Raw genomic sequence first — 17500 nt, 5'->3', positions numbered from 1 at the left:
AAACTTCAAAAAAAAAAAAACATGATTCCTCTTTGACACAGCGAGTGTAGTTACATCGTTTTAATTGGAATGTTGTCAGTATTCAGTTTAAAACAGTTTACATCTGTGGAGGAGCATTGCTATCGTAATACGGAATGGTGGAATACGGAATGAATGAACGAGTTACCTGACTCATGTGCCAAACGGATACTGGCAGTAGTCCATTTTCAAGGTGCACTGTGAAGGATGGTGGCCAGGTATTGCAACTACCTTGGTCATTGAAACTCTGCTGCCTATTGCCAAAGGGATATTTTCCTGAATATTTACCAGGTAATAAGCTAAGGTTTTCTAGTATGACCATCAGAGTAAGTTTTGCAGCTACAAATGTCTACTCCTGGAAATTCAAAATGGCGGGCATGGAGAAGATCCATATTTTTACAGATCCATATTTATCCACATTATGAACAGTGCAATTTCCTAGTCATGCGGAGTACGTAGAATTTGATGGTGGTGGTTAGTATTTGTGAAAAAGGTAACATTTGTGTATGGGCAGCATGAATTCTAGAAAGAAACTACAAAAAATATTACAGGGCACCTTTAAAATTGGAATATTCCCTGCATGTAAATGCGCTCCCTATTTGACATGTGTGTCTGATCAATGACCCTCATGAATAAAGAAGATGCTGACGGGGCTGCAGAGTGAGCTGAGTGACCCCATCAGAGGTGACCCTCGTGTCATTCACAACTAATAGTCGTCGTTTCCCAGCGACAGGTTTTTCTGGGTGAAGAAGTCTAATCCAGGATTAAACACCAACACTAAGCCTTTGAGTTAACAGATCCTTCGACGACTAAAGAGCGACCTAAAACCAATAACAATAACAGCAAAACAGACAAAGGTGTGTCTGAAATGGAGTTGTGTTGTTAGCATATGTTCAGCAAAAGACAATGGGTCAGGAGGATTAGGATATTAATGTGTGTAGGCTACATTATGTGTTAGCAGAGTCAACTTAAAAACAAGAACGTAAGCCAAACACACAGATATGTGTCTGAAAAACAGATATGTGTCTGAAATAGGCCTACTGTTGAATTCTACGTATTTAGGCCTAGCAGTAACAGGCAGTGTCAAGTGCATCAGGCATGTTAGCATTTTCTGAGGATGAGGAAAGCGCTGAGGAGTAAATGTTGGTTGACTTGACATGTTTTTTTTTTAAATCAGGCAAAAAACACAAAATCTTAGTCTCAAATGTTGTATGCCATGTAGGTCTACTGTGAAAGGCAGAGTCAAGTGCATCGTGTTTATCATATTAGCAGGCTGCAGAGGAGGCACTGAGGAGTAAATGTTGGTTGACGTGTCTAATGTCTGTCACCATTAGATGTGTTCACAGCGCTGACGTGTAATGTTGCATTCCTGCTAGAGGAGCTATCTCGCACTGATATGCGCTCTCTCTCTGAGTGACTGAAAACAGCTGTGTGGAGGTTGGTGCGGCGTGGACTATCATTCAGCTGGTGCGGTCATTATTCTTCGTCGAGCTTTCAGCACAGTCAAATCTTCTCACTAGGGCCACCTAAGGGGAATTTCAGCTTTGAAGAAAACAAACGTTTGGACCATATGGATATGTTCTACAGTATTCACTGTAGTCATCTGTGGTGGAACAATTGTAGATAGGGCACGAGGGCAAAACACTAATAGGGCCCCCAAACATTACATATGACCTATCAAGGTCATAAGGGCCCACTCAATCAATGCAGGAGGGCCCTGAGGCCCTGGTCCCAAGGGCAAATGCCCTGCTTGCCGCTCCTATTGCCCCACACCTGGCAGTCATATTTTCTCCTGTGCAATGTTTGATTTGGACAGAATGAAAAGATATTGTCCTACTGTACAGCCACCACAATCACAGGGAAATATTTGATTTTCACCACAGTCAAAATGTCACCCACGTGTACTCCTTTAAATTATTAAAAACATTTTTTAACAAATACCGGTACCTTTCAAAGGACAATAAGTCAGAACCTCGGAATGTTGACGTTCCACATTCCATTACGTAAACTGTACACCACTGCCGTAGATTTAGGAACACATTGTCAGAAAAAGCCACATGTCACATTGACAAAAAAGCTGTAAGCAAAGTTTACATTCACGTTCACCTGCCACATGCATTTACACTTGCACTGTGCCTAGAGAACACAGTCGTCGAGAAATTGGTGTTACTTTGTTTCTCAGTTGTTGAACCTCCCAGCCTTTGCGATTTCTCACCAGCGTGATGACTGAATGTTTCTCAGCATTCAAATGGCCTTGGATGTTTCCAACACCAGCATGCTGTACAGTATGTTCATTAATGAATGGGCCTATTTATCAGGACCAACCCAGAGAAACACTGGCCACACACACTGATACAGTAGGGCATTGGCTGTTTCTCAGTGGTTTCCGAGCGCTGGAATGGCTCAGTCTCATTCCCAGCCTAGAGTTCACCCTAAAGGTGGCGTTTTGACTTCTCCATGAACAGAACAGCAGGGTATATCGGGCAATGGGTTACTTGTCTCTCAGTGGTTTCGCAATACTCTGATGGCATAGCTTTGCACTTCACCAACAGTATGAGTAGCCTGATGGGTGAATGTTTGCAGTGGATTCTCAAGTAGTCAGACAGCTCATCCTTTTGACGACACCCTGTGGCCCAGCCCTCTAAGCACACACACACACACACACACACACGCACAGGCACAGGCACACACACACACACACACACACACACACACACACACACACACACACACACACACACACACACACACACACACACACACACACACACACACACACACACACACGGTCAGTAAGTCAGTACAGTCTTGGTGCACTGCTGGTTCAAGGATTAACGCTTGCTATAAATCTGCCAACACCCATCCACAGAAACACACACGTGCGCACACACACACACACACACACACACACACACACACACACACACACACACACACACACACACGCACACACACACACACACACGCACGCACACACACACACACACACACACACACACACACACACACACACACACACACACACACACACACACACACACAGCCCATCCCACTCTATACACACACACGTACACGCTCACACCCACCCTAATTCCAAATCCTATTAGCCCAGGGTGTTATTGTCGCTTGGTGGTAAGAGGATCCATAGCCCTCTCCAGCATCAGACAGACGTAGTCGTACCCCCTGTAGAGAAACCCTTCAATTGCACGGCAGGAGTTTAAAGTTGCACTGTGTAATATTTCGAGCAGTTTCTTTCCAGAATTCATGGTGCCAATTCACACTTGTTACCATTTTCATGAATACTTACCATTACCATAAATTCCCGGGCCCAAGGAAAGAGGGGCCCCATACTTGGATCCCCATTACATTGTATTGATTAGGTTTGGGGTCCTTTCAGATGTCTTTTTCCCGAGCCCAGCCAAACCTGTCAGCGACCCTGAATATCCTATTAGGGTGTGTACTTTTTTTTAAAGATATGTTTATTGATTTCACATATAAGAGTACAATTAACATTGAAAGCTTCAATTTCCTTTTTTTTTCAAACAAACAAACTTGTTCATTCCCCCATCCCCCTCCACCCTCCTCACTACATACAATACAATGTGTATATAACAATATGGTTAAATAAGCTACTTTCAGAAATGTATAAACACATGTCCCTTCCACTGGCAACCATCAAAAAATAAAAATAGAAAACAAAGAAAACCCAACCTATAGACAGCCTTTAACTTAGCACATTCAAAGCAGTAGTGCTGAAAGTAAAACACACACAAAAACAATAGAGAAGTTGGTTAGGGGGTCAGATTATTAGGGTGTGTACTTAAACATCTTACAGTTAGTCGCAACCCCTATACACTACTTGGGTGTGTGCCTGAACATCTTAAAGCTAGGCTCTAGTCACAACCCCTATACATGGCTTTTCCTGGCTGCGCGACACCAGCTGCACACAACTCAACCTCTGATTGTTGGAAACTGCTGTCGGTCAGTCAAAAAATCAGCTCACATGGTTGGCTGCCAGTGTCTTGCCCCTCCTCACTACATCGTGTTTACAAACACTGCGAACCCATGTATACGCTATTTGGGTGTGTGCCTGAACATTTTGCCTCGAGGCTCAGTAGTCTCAACTCCTATGTAATACATTACTTGGATGTGTGCCTGCCTGAGCATCTTAAAGCAAGGCTCATGTAGTCGCAAATCCTATACGCTACATGGATGTGTGCCCAAACAGCAGAAAGCTTCTTTCATTGTGTGTCCTACTTGTGTCTAGACTGGGCAGTCTGCCATGAGCTCATCATTCTGATATCAAAGTTGTAGGCTATAGGCACTGGCAGCAGTCAGTAACAGTGTGTGTGTGTGTGTGTGTGTGTGTGTGTGTGTGTGTGTGTGTGTGTGTGTGTGTGTGTGTGTGTGTGTGTGTGTGTGTGTGTGTGTGTGTGTGTGTGTGTGTGTGTGTGTGTGTGTGTGTGTGTGTGTGTGTATGTGCTGTCATTTCTTTACACTCGACAGCCTGACACAAAGCTCTCAGGTGTCCATATGGCCAGCGTCACACTCGCTGTAAAATGAGAAGCCTACATTAAGCAACGCAGGCACCTAGCCAGATGTAAATGCATGTCATTATTGCATGTGTCGTGTGTGTGTGTGTGTGTGTGTGTGTGTGTGTGTGCGTGCGTGCGTGCGTGCGTGCGTGCGTGCGTGCGTGCGTGCGTGCGTGCGTGCGTGCGTGCGTGCGTGTGTGTGTGCCGATGTGTGAATTAATGTACTGACGGGGGCTGGATGGTGCTGTTGACACGTGTGTGATGGATGTCTTGCTAAAGTGTGTGTGACCGCTAAAGTGTGATCTTGCCTCGCCTCGCCTCGCCTTGCCTTGCGTGTCCTTGTCCTGCAGGCCTGCGTCTGGCGAGGGGGCTGCGCGTGTACACGTCCGGCGAACAGGAGGCTGTCAATGGTGCTCACATGCATACACGCACATACACTAGGACACGGACACACACACATGCAGGCGAACACAGTCACAGACACAGATACACATGGCCACAGACACACACACACACAGACACACACACACACACACACACACACACACACACACACACACACACACACACACACACACACACACACACACACACACACACACACACACACACACACACACACACACACACACACACACACACATACACACACGCACACACACGCACACACACACACACACCGTACACTCAGGCCAGGCACTCAGACTTCCACCGGCTGGGCAAATACGACAACCTTAACTGCACGGACCACCTGGTCAGAGTAAGCATGTTTCATGGGGGCTTGACAGCATGGGAAGGCCATCAGTAGGCCTACAATCCTGGTGCAGTCTTGTGTGACTGCTAATTGTGGTCTTGCTTGCGTGTCCTCCTTGCGCGTCAGGGTCAGGCCTGCCTGTGGCGAGGGGGATGCACGTGTACGTCCGTTTATTTTCTGATATCGTGCAGCCCTATTGTGTGGGACACCTTTTGGACACTTTTTCACATTCTTCACTTGTTGACTATGTTCTGTGCTCTGAGAGTTGTGTGTGTGTGTGTGTGTGTGTGTGTGTGTGTGTGTGTGTGTGTGTGTGTGTGTGTGGGTGTGTGTGTGTGTGTGTGTGTGTGTGTGTGTGTGTGTGTGTGTGTGTGTGTGTGTGTGTGTGTGTGTGTGTGTGTGTGTGTGTGCGTGCGCGTGCGTGCCTTTGATGTTCTTTGGTGCCTTTGTACCTTAATTTCCCACGAATGAATACATTATACTCTACTCTTCTCTGCTCCCTACTCTACTCTACCCTAATGCGTGTGTACATGTCCGGTCCCCCAGCCCCCACTCACACACGGAGAGTCCAGAGAACTAAGGCGGTGTTTATACATACCAGGCTATTTTGATAAATGAACATTTTTCTGTTCTATGCTTACCAAAATACTTTTGTTCACACCATCGGCAAGTCCACATAAATATGCTGCCAAGAGCTGTCATAAATACATTAAGCCTGCGTGGAGTAAGAACAATGCCATTCAAGTCTCTATTTTTCTCTGTTTATATAAAAACTTTTGCCAGATTTTTTTTGAAGCTTCGTTTTTTTAAAGAAAAACCTCCATTTGTGTCTAAACAAAGGCACAAACAAAGGGAAAGGTCTTTGTTTATCAAAATACCCGGCTATGTATGTCTGACCTTACCTTCCTTGTGCTTCAAGCTTGCATCTGGTGACAGGTATGCGCATGTACATGTCCGGAGCCCGGAGATCTACTGTAAGTGTGATCTCACATTTCTTTGTGTCTGTCTTTGTGCCCTCTAGGTCTGCATCTGGCGAGGGGGATGCGCGTCTACACGTCCGGCGAGCAGGAGGCGGTGAACGGGACGGACGTGCGGCTCAAGTGCACCTTCGAGAGCAAGGAGAACATCAACCCCAAACTCCTCACCGTCTCCTGGAACTTCAGACCACTCGGACCCGGGCATGATGAGTCGGTAGGATGGATGGATGGTTAGATGGATGGATGGATAGATAGACAGTATACATACTGTTCATACATAGGCCTACATACATACATACATACATACATACATACTGTAAGTCCTCAATTTATAGCTTAAAACGTGCCTCTTTTAGTATCCTGGTCTAAAATGTTTCTCAATTAATTATATTTTCTTTTTGTATTTAAACCAAATTGTAGCCTGCTCAGTACAGTGGTCATAATGCACATTATTGTTGCTGTGACTATAGCAGATAATCCGTACACATATTCATTTGGTGTTGTTAACTCAAAAATAGACTCAATAGTGCCTTCTGAAGCAAATTAAAAGCGCATCATGTTGTAGCGATATAAGATGTGTCCGCTTGGTTGTGAAATAAAACAACCTCACAACCATCGTGTTGATGCACATTTTTCTGATTTGCCAGATGAGTTTCCATCACCTTTTTAACGGAATAGAGCGTACACATTGTGATTACAAAGAAGTAAAGAGAGAGAATATCCTGCACGAGATGCATCACCAGGTGTTAGAGCAAGTGTTGGAACTCTCGTCTGAGGTCCAGTTATAGCTTCTGCGCCTGCGAGGCTTTTCTTTATCGCATTAAACCTTTTCCATCACTTCTGTAGTGATACAATTCCCCCAAAGCCACATATTCTGAGCAAATTCACTTATTGCGACAAAACGGCTTTAGAGAGATATACTGTTTTTCCATCATGTGTCGCACTAACTTCTTGATGCGCATCACATTAAAGTGAATCGTCTTGTTCATGGTAAAATGGCTAATAGTTCGAAGGAAATAGATGTGTCTGTTTCACAACCCCTAGCCTTGTAGAGTCAGAGACAGGTCGAAGAGGGGATGTCTGCGCTTCAGCCTTGGTGGTGCTCACCGTCGAGGACAGCAGTATCAAGACAAGCTGGGCTACTTCACAGTGACTAGACCCAGGGATGACTGGAGCACTCAGCAACTTTTTTAGAGGTTTCTTATTATTTTGGTGCACAAAATAATGAAAAACTTGAGTCTTGAGTCAGAGACAGGTGTTTATATGTAGCACACATTTTTATTGAACAAAGGATATCATAGCGATTAACGCACCACATGGGTATGTAAACACATAAGGCATAAACATGCCTTGTCACAAACAATCATCCCTGCATCAAAATGGATCCGACGATGTTGTAATCCTCTCTCTCATCTACCCGGTGATTATGTGATCGATGTAAATATAGCACTTGGAAGACACTGTGCTGTTCACTACACGGTAAAATCAATAGGAACGACGTCCAGGCTGAGTTACACCAGCCAGATAAGCAGAGTTGCAGTGTGTGTGTGGGCGCATGCATATGTGTGTGTGTGTGTGTGTTTGTGTGTGTGTGTGTGTGTGTGTGTGTGTGCGTGTGTGTGTGTGTGTGTGTGTGTGTGTGTGTGTGTGTGTGTGTGTGTGTGTGTGTGTGTGTGTGTGCGTGTGTGTTTGTTCGGATTGGGGGTAGAGGGCTATAAAGAAGGCCATCTGTTGTGGACACTAAGTCACTGCAGGAACTGATACACTTGCCCATTAAATTATCTTTTTTGGGCTAAACAACCAAGAGCAAGGGAGGTGTTGTGGCGCAGCGAATTAAAACACCATTCCATAAGTGGGCAACCCTGGTTTGGGTTCGGCCTGGGTCACCCTGACTCTACCCCGTCTCTCTCTCCCCCACTTGCTTCCTGTCATCTCTTCGCGGTCCTATCTACATTAAAGGCATAAAAGTCCAACAAAAACAACTATGTAGCAAGAACAAATCAACATAATTATTTATAACGAATTATTATTTACTTATTGTGATATCTTATCACTTACTTATAAAATACATTTCTGTACTCTCCACACCCTTTGCATGTTGCTTTGTTTGGCCTTTGTTGTAAGTCACATTGGTTACAAGTATCTGCTAAATGTAATGTAGTGTATATACTGTAGTAACAAATGTATCAGTTGAGAGATGTGTTTTCTTTTGTAGAAATAAAGAAGAATGTCCGCACACTGCTCCCGTGTTGCTTTTTTAAAAAATTTAAAAAAGCAACACGGGAGCAGTGTGCGGACATTCTTCTTTATTTCTACAATAGCCTACTTTGGCCTTTTGTCATGCACCTGCGTCTTGGATGTGCGCACCACTAACCTCCAGATGTGTTTTCTTTGTCATGGGAATGTGAAAGTGTGTTTGTTTCCCCTTTTGACTTCTCATACTGAGTGGTTGGTGTTATTTTAGTCCGAGTATTAGCATGAAATGGCGTCAGTGAGTACGGAAGATTGATGGCTGGGGTGTAACACGTAGAGTCTGTTTCATTGCATTATCCTGACTTTTGGGACATGAAGGGATGTGGAGCCAAGTGCCATAACTATCAGTGAAATTTGGGAAAATTGGAAAGCTAGAAAACTACCGTAGAACCTTGAAAGTACAGAATGTCTTCTTGCTCTCTCTGTCCGTCTCTTTCACTCTCTATGCCCTCCCCCCTCCCCTCGCATGTTCACACAATTACATAAAGTATAATGGAAGGAGCGTTTATTTATCCAGTTTATCTCAGGCACATCAAGAATCGTTTTTGAAGTTTATTTTGGTGGCCTATTTACCAGTCTCTGCTTGCCAGAAGATTAGGCACTTTTCTACCAGGAAGATGCCTATTCTCCAGGACATACATCTCTTTCTCTCTCTCTCTCTCTCTCTCTCTCTCCCCCTCTCTCTCTCTCTCTCTCTCTCTCTCTCTCTCTCTCTCTCTCTCTCTCTCTCTCTCTCTAACTAACTTAGGACATACTGTACTTTGGATAAAAGCTTCAGAGAAGTGCAATGCAAGTGTAATGGTGAGGTTGATGTGATGTGGTAATTGTAAATAGTATGATAATGACTTCACGGAGGAGTGTTGAATCTCTCTCTCTCTCTCTCTCTCTCTCTCTCTCTCTCTCTCTCTCTCTCTCTCTCTCTCTCTCTCCCTCTCCCTGTCTCTCCCTCCGTTGTCAGGTGTTCTACTACCAGGAGAAGCCCTATCCCCCGGCAGAGGGCCGGTTCCGTAAGAAGGCGCTCTGGGCCGGTGACATCATGGCTGGCGATGCCTCCATCATCATCCGAGAGGCCAAATTCACCTTCAACGGGACCTTCAGCTGCCAGGTCAAGAACCCACCTGACGTTCACGGGCACCCGGGCACCGTAAAACTCACTGTGGTCTACTCAGGTGAGTTTGACCTCTAATGTTTGTGTAGTTCCTTCAGTAATGAGCCACTTCATTATTTCTGGATCTATTTAATTTTGTGTTATTCATGAGTGTCTTTGAAAAACTATTTTAACCTCAGCATCCATGTTTTTTTATCAAGACAAATACCCTTTGACCTCAGCATCCATGTTTTTTTAATCAAGACTAACTTCCTCTTAATAATGGGCTACTATAGTGAATAACTATAAAATATCTTAATGGATATCTGACAAAAACACAAGGTCTACAGTATGTGGGGTTACACGTAAAAAAGCCCAATAAAACCCAATTGAAACAAAACCTGTGAAAAATGTATCTTCTCAAAGTCAGACTAATTAGAAGAACACACCCGGTGTTCACGGGGCACCCATACCATACACCCAACCTCACATACTGTTTTCAGACCGACCAGAATGGTGTCGGTGCCTGCACCAATTCCGTTCAGCACGAAAGTGCTTACCTGCGAACCACACGTGTTCATACCAGGCTCTGAACTTTTTCTGCACGTGACGTGACTGAATTACCTGCTGACGTCCATGTTGTCGTCACGGTACTTTTCAGTGCGCATTGCGAACCAACTTTCCGGTTTACAAACGCTAAGATCTGCTGCATGAACACACAGCCCGGTTGGCGATTAGGATTGATCCAGATGAGTTTGGGTGGAGCAAGGCAGAACCATATTCATCAGGCGAGAGCAAGGTTAATTTAGGATAAGATTGATAAGATAGCATATATCTCTCTTTCTCTGTCTCTCTCTCTCTTTCTCTCTCTCTTTTCTCTTCTCTTCCTCCAGCTTCCTTCTCTGAGATCGTGGTGGTGGCGGGCATCATTCTGGGTGCCATAGCCATCATCATGGTGATAATGATCCTGGTGCTGTCCATCCGCCGCTGCCGCAAGAAGAGGCAGCACCACCAGCATCATCAGGACCACGAGTACGCCCCACGCGAGCGGAAGGACCCCACCATGTGGTGAGAACACCCCCGCCGGCAGCAGTGAGGAGCCCTAGTAGAGTGTGTCTGTGGCTGTGTGTGTGTGTGTGTGTGTGTGTGGAGGTTTTTTTTGGGTAGGGCTTTATGTGTGTTGGGGGAAAGTGTGTGTTTAGGTGTGGTGGCAATTACTAGTAATCTCTCACTACCCTCAACCAATCAACCACCACATACCACTTTCTGATCCCCAACACCACCCTCCTCAGAACACCACCACCACCACCACCACCACCATCGCCGCACACTTCTACTCCCCTCCAGCCTGTGTCTCCGTAGCAACCTTCTGAAGGGCGTGGTGGTGCTTATCTTCTGGTCTGGACTGGAGTCGCTAAAGCATCAATCAGCTTCGCTCGCCAAAGAGGGTCATGGGGGTCACACATTTCATTTGGTATTACACTGACTCCCCCACCCACAGCACCTGATCAGTCTGACCACTGTGGTATATAGACCTACTGTAGTAGGAACAGGACAACATGGCGGAGAGCTGGCGGTGCCTTTTAGGGTTTCAATCTTTATTTCATCCACGCTATTTCACAACTGGAAGCCTTTTTGCTGAACACCTTCACCTTCTTGTATGTATGTTTGTATTGTACTGTATGTATGTATTGGTTACCGGTATTTCGTTTAACCAATTGTAAATATCCTTTTTTATGTAAAAAAGAGACAAAGAACACAAAACAAAGCAACATTCACAAGGTGAAGTTTTATGAATAAGATGATTCCAGGGTTTTTACTCCGTTTATTTTCTTTTCTAACACACTAATGAGGCTTTGGGCGGAAATTGTGTCAGTACCATTTTTCCAACCTAATGATACCTACTACGTGATACCTAGCTACCGCCCAGTTTCCTTGCAACTTGCGTTGGCTGGTGCTCTTGAACAGTGGTGTGCACAGACATTTTGGTGGGCAGGTGCTTGAGGTGGGGTGCGGGTCTATATATATATTCTGTCGGGGCATTGTTGTCACATGCTTTTGATCATCAAGAATATAGATAACTGTGTCAACATAGACCACGGTATATTGTGACTGAAAATTCTGAAAAACCAGGAACTTTCCTTTTGCCCTGTAGGGCAAAGAGACAGGATCTTCAGCACCACCTCGACCCTATCTGTGCACACCTATGCTCTTGAATGCTACCGTAAAGAGTTTCAATTTTGTCCTCTTTGTGACAAGTTCTTGAGCAGCAAGCAAAACAAGCCAGTTTTTTTTTCTTTTTTTTCTTTTCTCGATTTTAGTCAAGGCCATGTTACTCAGTATTGCGTAAGCCAAATGATTCCCACCTGTGTCCCTAAGATGTGGTATAGTATAGATTCTGCTGATGAATGCTTTCACGGGGCTGCACACGGTTATGGCTGCATTCCATTCACTCATGCCAGAGCCATGTAACCAAAAAAATGAACAGGGAAAAAATGTAGCTCATGCTTTGAGACTTCTTTTTTTGCTGCCGTTAATGCACTTCTTCCCCTTTTTACATTGCTGTTACTGCTGAGGTTGCTTGCGAACAAGTCATTTGTCTTTCACGTCTCAGGTCTCCTCTCCTCTCCTTTTACCCTGCTCCTGCTCTCTCTCTGTGTGTTCCTCTCTCTCCCTTTCTCTCTCTCTCTCCTCTCATCTTTCATCTTTGGCCGTCTCCTTCTCTACTTGTGTTCGGGGGGTTTTCAGGCCTGACTGCGAACAAGCGTACTCTACTCTCTGTGAACAACAGTACATTCAAAAATGTGTCACTCCATCATTTCAGAAACACATTTCAGAAACACATTTCAGTGCACACCGCACACCCACCCACAAAAAATGGAACAATGAACAGACACTACTGTTGCTCAAGAGAGTATGGTTTTTTCACTCTGCTGACATCAACCATGTACACCGGTTTCCTCACAAAAGCCGTCTTTCTGGAAGCACTTGTTGCGTATGATGATGACACATGCGTGGCAACAGCCATAGCAACAGGGATTTCTTGCTCTGACGTCTCACACGACACCCTGACCATGTACATTGCTGTGTGTGTGTGCGTGTGTGTGTGTGTGTGTGTGTGTGTGTGTGTGTGTGTGTGTGTGTGTGTGTGTGTGTGTGCGTGTGCGTGTGCGTGTGTGTGTGCGTGTGTGTGTGTGTGTGTGTGTGTGTGTGTGTGTGTGTGTGTGTGTGTGTGTGTGTGTGTGTGTGTGTGTGTGTGTGTGTGTGTGTGTGTGTGTGTGTGTGTGTGTGTGTGTCTGGGCGGGGGTAAATAAAAAAGCCACCCTTCCAAGGCAGTGCACCTGTATGTGGAGGTGGAGTCTGTCTCGATTGACAGCTCAGACGGGGTGATCTCAGACCCCAGCACTGGGGACTCCGGATCCTCCTCGGAGGAGGAAGATGATTCCAGCTCTGACGAAGGTGGAGACTCGGACAGCGACTGAGATGAAGACCCAGGAGGAAGAGGATTCCAGCTGCGACGAAGGTGGAGACTTGGACAGCGACTTAGATTGACAACCAGACTGGCTAGCACCAACCTAATGATGACAAGAAGACACACGGCAATGGGATGGTCCTACAAAGGAATAATCCAGCATTTTTTTTAGTCTCTCCATTATTGGGATGATCCAATATTTTGTTTTATTTTGAAGAAGCCTATTTTTGAATCGTATCTGTCCTCCACTGGGATGATCCAACACTTTTCTATTTATTTTGAAGAATTCAGATTTTTAGAAAAGTTAAAACATTTTCTAAGTCTATCCTCCACTTCCAAGAGTTGAAAGTGGTCCTGGATAAACATGAAATCAGGAAAAACAGCTTGTGATCATACCCTAGAGTGACTTACAACCACTCGCTTAGAAAGCTCTTTAAATTGAGCTGTTCCTTAAAGAAAACAGACAACTATATTTAAGAATATTAAAGAAGTCTTTATTAGAGGATAGCCTCTTGAGATGATATCTCATTTTCGAGAGGGTTGTCAGATATATTTTTTACCTGTTTACATGACATGTAAAATGCACTCCAGTTGCCAGCCGAATGTTTGAAAACCCACTGGCATAAGATTCCTTGCCATAAAAATAACAAGTTGCCAAAAGTATTTCCTTAAGTTAAATCGCGTGTAGTTGTTAGAATGACGTTCAAAGGAGACCGAAGGAGACATGCCACATTGCACAGATGGTGGAGCTCGACACTTTAACCACAGTATTAACCTTTGCCCCACCTTTCCGTCAGTGAAACTCTGAGATCCAAGGTGTCTTAGTGTTACTCAAGCATTGGCTGCCCTTTAAGATGACTCTTTCGCCTTCATCTTCGTCTCCGTCTCCGTCTCTCTCTCTCTCTCTGGCTTCTGCAGTGTCAAAGTTTCTCCAAAAAAGGAGCCTCCTTGCCTCCTGCTCTGTTATTTCCCTGAGGCAGATTTGTACCGGAGATTGTGGCCCACCCCAGCCCCAGCTCCAGCCCCAGCCCCATACCCAGCCCCATCCCCAACCCCAGCCCCAGCCCCAGCCCCACAGTCCCAGCCCCAGCCCCAGCCCCAGCCCCAGCCCCAGCTCCAGTCCTTCCCTACCCCCTTCTCCTCCCGCTATTCACGTCCCCACATCCCAACCTTTCCTCTTACCACCTCTCCCATCATTGTAATCACCTCATGGAATTTTTCTCCATGCCTACCTATCCAAATCTCAGACTGTGCCAAGGTTTTTGTTTTTTAAGGTGGGTCCCGTCCGCCCGCCCACAGTACCTGCCAGCCAGGGAAGCCGACAGAGGGAGAGAAATGGGTCAGTTGTCCCGGGCCCAGAGAGAAAGGGGGCCCAACATTGAGTTTTCATTACATTGTATGTATTGGATGGGGGGCCCTTTCAGATGACGTTGTCCTGGGCCCAGCAAGAGATGTCAGTGGCTCTCCCTGCCTGCTAACCACAGCGGAGGATTACCATGCTTGTCAAAATGGAGTTGATGAATAGCTCCACTCCTCACACTTTTTATGAATTTTCTGAAACGTTCAACATGTGTGAATGTGAACCTGCGTGCGTAAACAAGCACCCACACGTACGCATGCAAGAACAGCGCGCACACGCATGCACACACACACACACACACGCGCACACACACACACACACACACACACACACACACACACACACACACACACACACACACACACACACACACACACACACACACACACATACACTCACACACACACACACACACAATTCATTTTTTTGCCACGTAAGCACATACTTGAACACTCTTCAAAGTTTTTTTTTCCCTGTGGTAATAAATGGTCAAGTGGAATTGGATGGCTTTGACCACATCAGAGGTTGATACCTAAAATTGGATACAATTTCATCTTCTTTTGAGTGCTCAATCGCCCTCTTATTTCTCTCTCTCTCTCTCTCTCTCTCTCTCTCTCTCTCTCTCTCTCTCTCTCTCTCTCTCTCTCTCTCTCTCTCTCTCTCTCTCACACACACACACACACACACACGCACACGCACACGCACACGCACACGCACACGCACACACACACACACACACACACACACACACACACACACACACAGAGAGAGACAAACACACACAGGTCTGAAAACCCCTGATCTGAGAAACAAAGGCTATTGTTCCTTGCAACCTCCCCTCTGTGCTTAAAACTACTAACAAATTTTAACACGTCCTTTTCATATGAGATGTTTTATACGAACATAATGTCTATTGTGTTACATGAAGTTGATATATTTTTATTGTTTCATTGCAATATCTCTATTTCTCTACTGAACATGTATTCTAAATGACTATGTCAATGTAAAAGTGATTTATAGATTTTTTTGTAATAAAAAAGAAGATTGTTTTAGAATTCTGTTTTTGTTGAGTTGCTGAACTGGGTATTTTCCAAAAGAACTTTGTGTTAAAATGTCTCACTTGTTATCTAGAACTGTTTTAATATTCTAACATTCTAATGTTACTCTGTGTTTAAGTGTCTGACTTGTTGCTAGAAGTGCTGTACAAAAAAGAATATCTGGCATGCATGCTGCGAAGTTCCCACGGGAATTACAGAAGTGCGTAGCCACAGGCCCCGTAATGAACTTCATACAGCGAAATACCTCCAGGTTATCTTTGTCAACAGCACATCCTGAGTGAGTGAAATGAACAGACCTGCCTATAAATGAAACCTACACACGCAGTTTCTTGCTTTGACCAGATGGGGGCACTGTAGAGCAGCAGCAGCAGAAGAGGAGAAGGTAAACGTCCTGCTTTTCTGCCACAGGCCTTCTTGGATAATTGTCTCCCTCCCTGAGGGCACAGTGCACAGGGGTGTAGCAGCAAATTGTGGGCCCTATGTAAGATCAGCTCCAATGGACCCCCCTCAGCAATATATCTACTTAAAGGAACAGACCACCCTTTTTTGATTTTCACATATTTGCAGTATTTCCCAACATTATTCATGAATGTGCTTATCATTTTCGTCTCAGTGTTTCCAGTACTTAGATTTATTGGATCAGAATTATTAGCATAGCTTAGCATAATCACTGGAAGTAACTGGTATCTTTAGCATCAAGCCACAAGTGGTCACTGGACGGAATTAAATTGCCGTTTTACACTCTGGTGAATTTTACATTAATTTTAAAATGGTTTATAAGTACAGTTGATTATGTTTTATTTTGTACCATAGACTTGCATTGCTATGCCTAATGTGGCTATACTGTTAAACGGGGCAATGCAAACACATAGACGAAAATTATATGCACATTTATAAATAATGCTTGGAAATACTGCAAATATGTGAAAATCAAAAAAGGGTGGTCTGTTCCTTTAAATCAGACACTGTGTGGGCCCCCTATTTACATGGGGCCCTGGTACCTTAGTCACACTTTACCCCGCTGGACGACACCCTTGTCTATTGTGTTACATGAAGTTGATACATTTTTTATTGTTTCATTGCAATATCACTATTTCCCTACTGAAAATGTTGGCTTATTCTAAATGACTATGTAAAAGTGGGCCCTATGTATGATCAACTCTAATGGACCCCCTCAGCAATATAGGCTATCTACATAAATCAGACACTGTGTGGGCCCCCTATATACTGTATGGGCCCTGGTAAGTTAGTCACACTTTACCCCGCTGTACGACAGCCCTGCACAGTGCTCATAGCAATGTGTAGTCTCTTAATGTGTTTGGAACAGAGGAAGTGGCCCAATTGCCACTAAAATGTCTTCCTCCCCCTTAACTCGTTTATCTGTTGCTTTGAAAGCTACTACAGACACACACACACACACACACACACACACACCGGTCTCTATGCACACAGGCAGCACGCGAAGCAGACAGCGATATCGCCAAGGAGGGATATTATGAGCTCAAACACAAATGGGCCGACGGGCATGTGGAGACACACCATTATCTGTCTGTTTGTTGATCTCTCTCTCTCTCTCTCTCTCTCTCTCTCTCTCTCTCTCTCTCTCTCTCTCTCTCTCTCTCTCTCTCTCGCTCTCTCTCTCCTCTCTCCCATTACAAATAATTGTTTAAGCCTCCAAGATCCTTGGATACTCTATGGCTTTGTGTGTGTTTGTGTATTTTAGTTGCTAGTTTGTATGAGGGTGCGTGTGTGCATGTGTTTACACACATACACAGGCATGGCGTACGTCTGCATATGCGCACGTGTATGTATGAGCTTTTGTGCGCATGTCTGTGTGTGTGTGTGTGTGTGTGTGTGCGTGTGCATGTGTGTGTGTGACCACCAGAGGCGGACCTTCCATTAGGCAAACCTAGGCGATTGCCTAGGGCCCCGGCCAAATCTGTCCTCCATAGGGGCCCCAACTGTCACAACAGTCACGGTAAACCC

The 17500-nt window shown here is 44.9% G+C and overlaps 1 protein-coding gene across 1 annotated transcript in view; it reads left to right on the top strand.

Annotated features, from left to right (window-relative positions):
• Positions 1 to 13571, top strand: part of LOC134454155 (myelin protein zero-like protein 2) — a 35447-nt gene extending 21876 nt beyond the window's left edge. Inside the window, exons 2-5 of the mRNA XM_063204961.1 lie at positions 6329 to 6498; positions 9496 to 9706; positions 10518 to 10692; positions 12944 to 13571. Coding sequence (XP_063061031.1) covers positions 6329 to 6498; positions 9496 to 9706; positions 10518 to 10692; positions 12944 to 13106 — 719 coding nt within the window. The 3' untranslated portion in view covers positions 13107 to 13571. The remainder of the gene's footprint in view (positions 1 to 6328; positions 6499 to 9495; positions 9707 to 10517; positions 10693 to 12943) is intronic.
• The last annotated feature ends 3929 nt before the right edge of the window (positions 13572 to 17500 follow it).

The sequence above is a fragment of the Engraulis encrasicolus genome, chromosome 8 (assembly GCF_034702125.1).
Source record: "Engraulis encrasicolus isolate BLACKSEA-1 chromosome 8, IST_EnEncr_1.0, whole genome shotgun sequence".
Classification (NCBI taxonomy): domain Eukaryota; kingdom Metazoa; phylum Chordata; class Actinopteri; order Clupeiformes; family Engraulidae; genus Engraulis; species Engraulis encrasicolus.
Note: the sequence above shows the minus strand (reverse complement) of the source record. Positions and strands in the feature narration are given on the sequence as shown.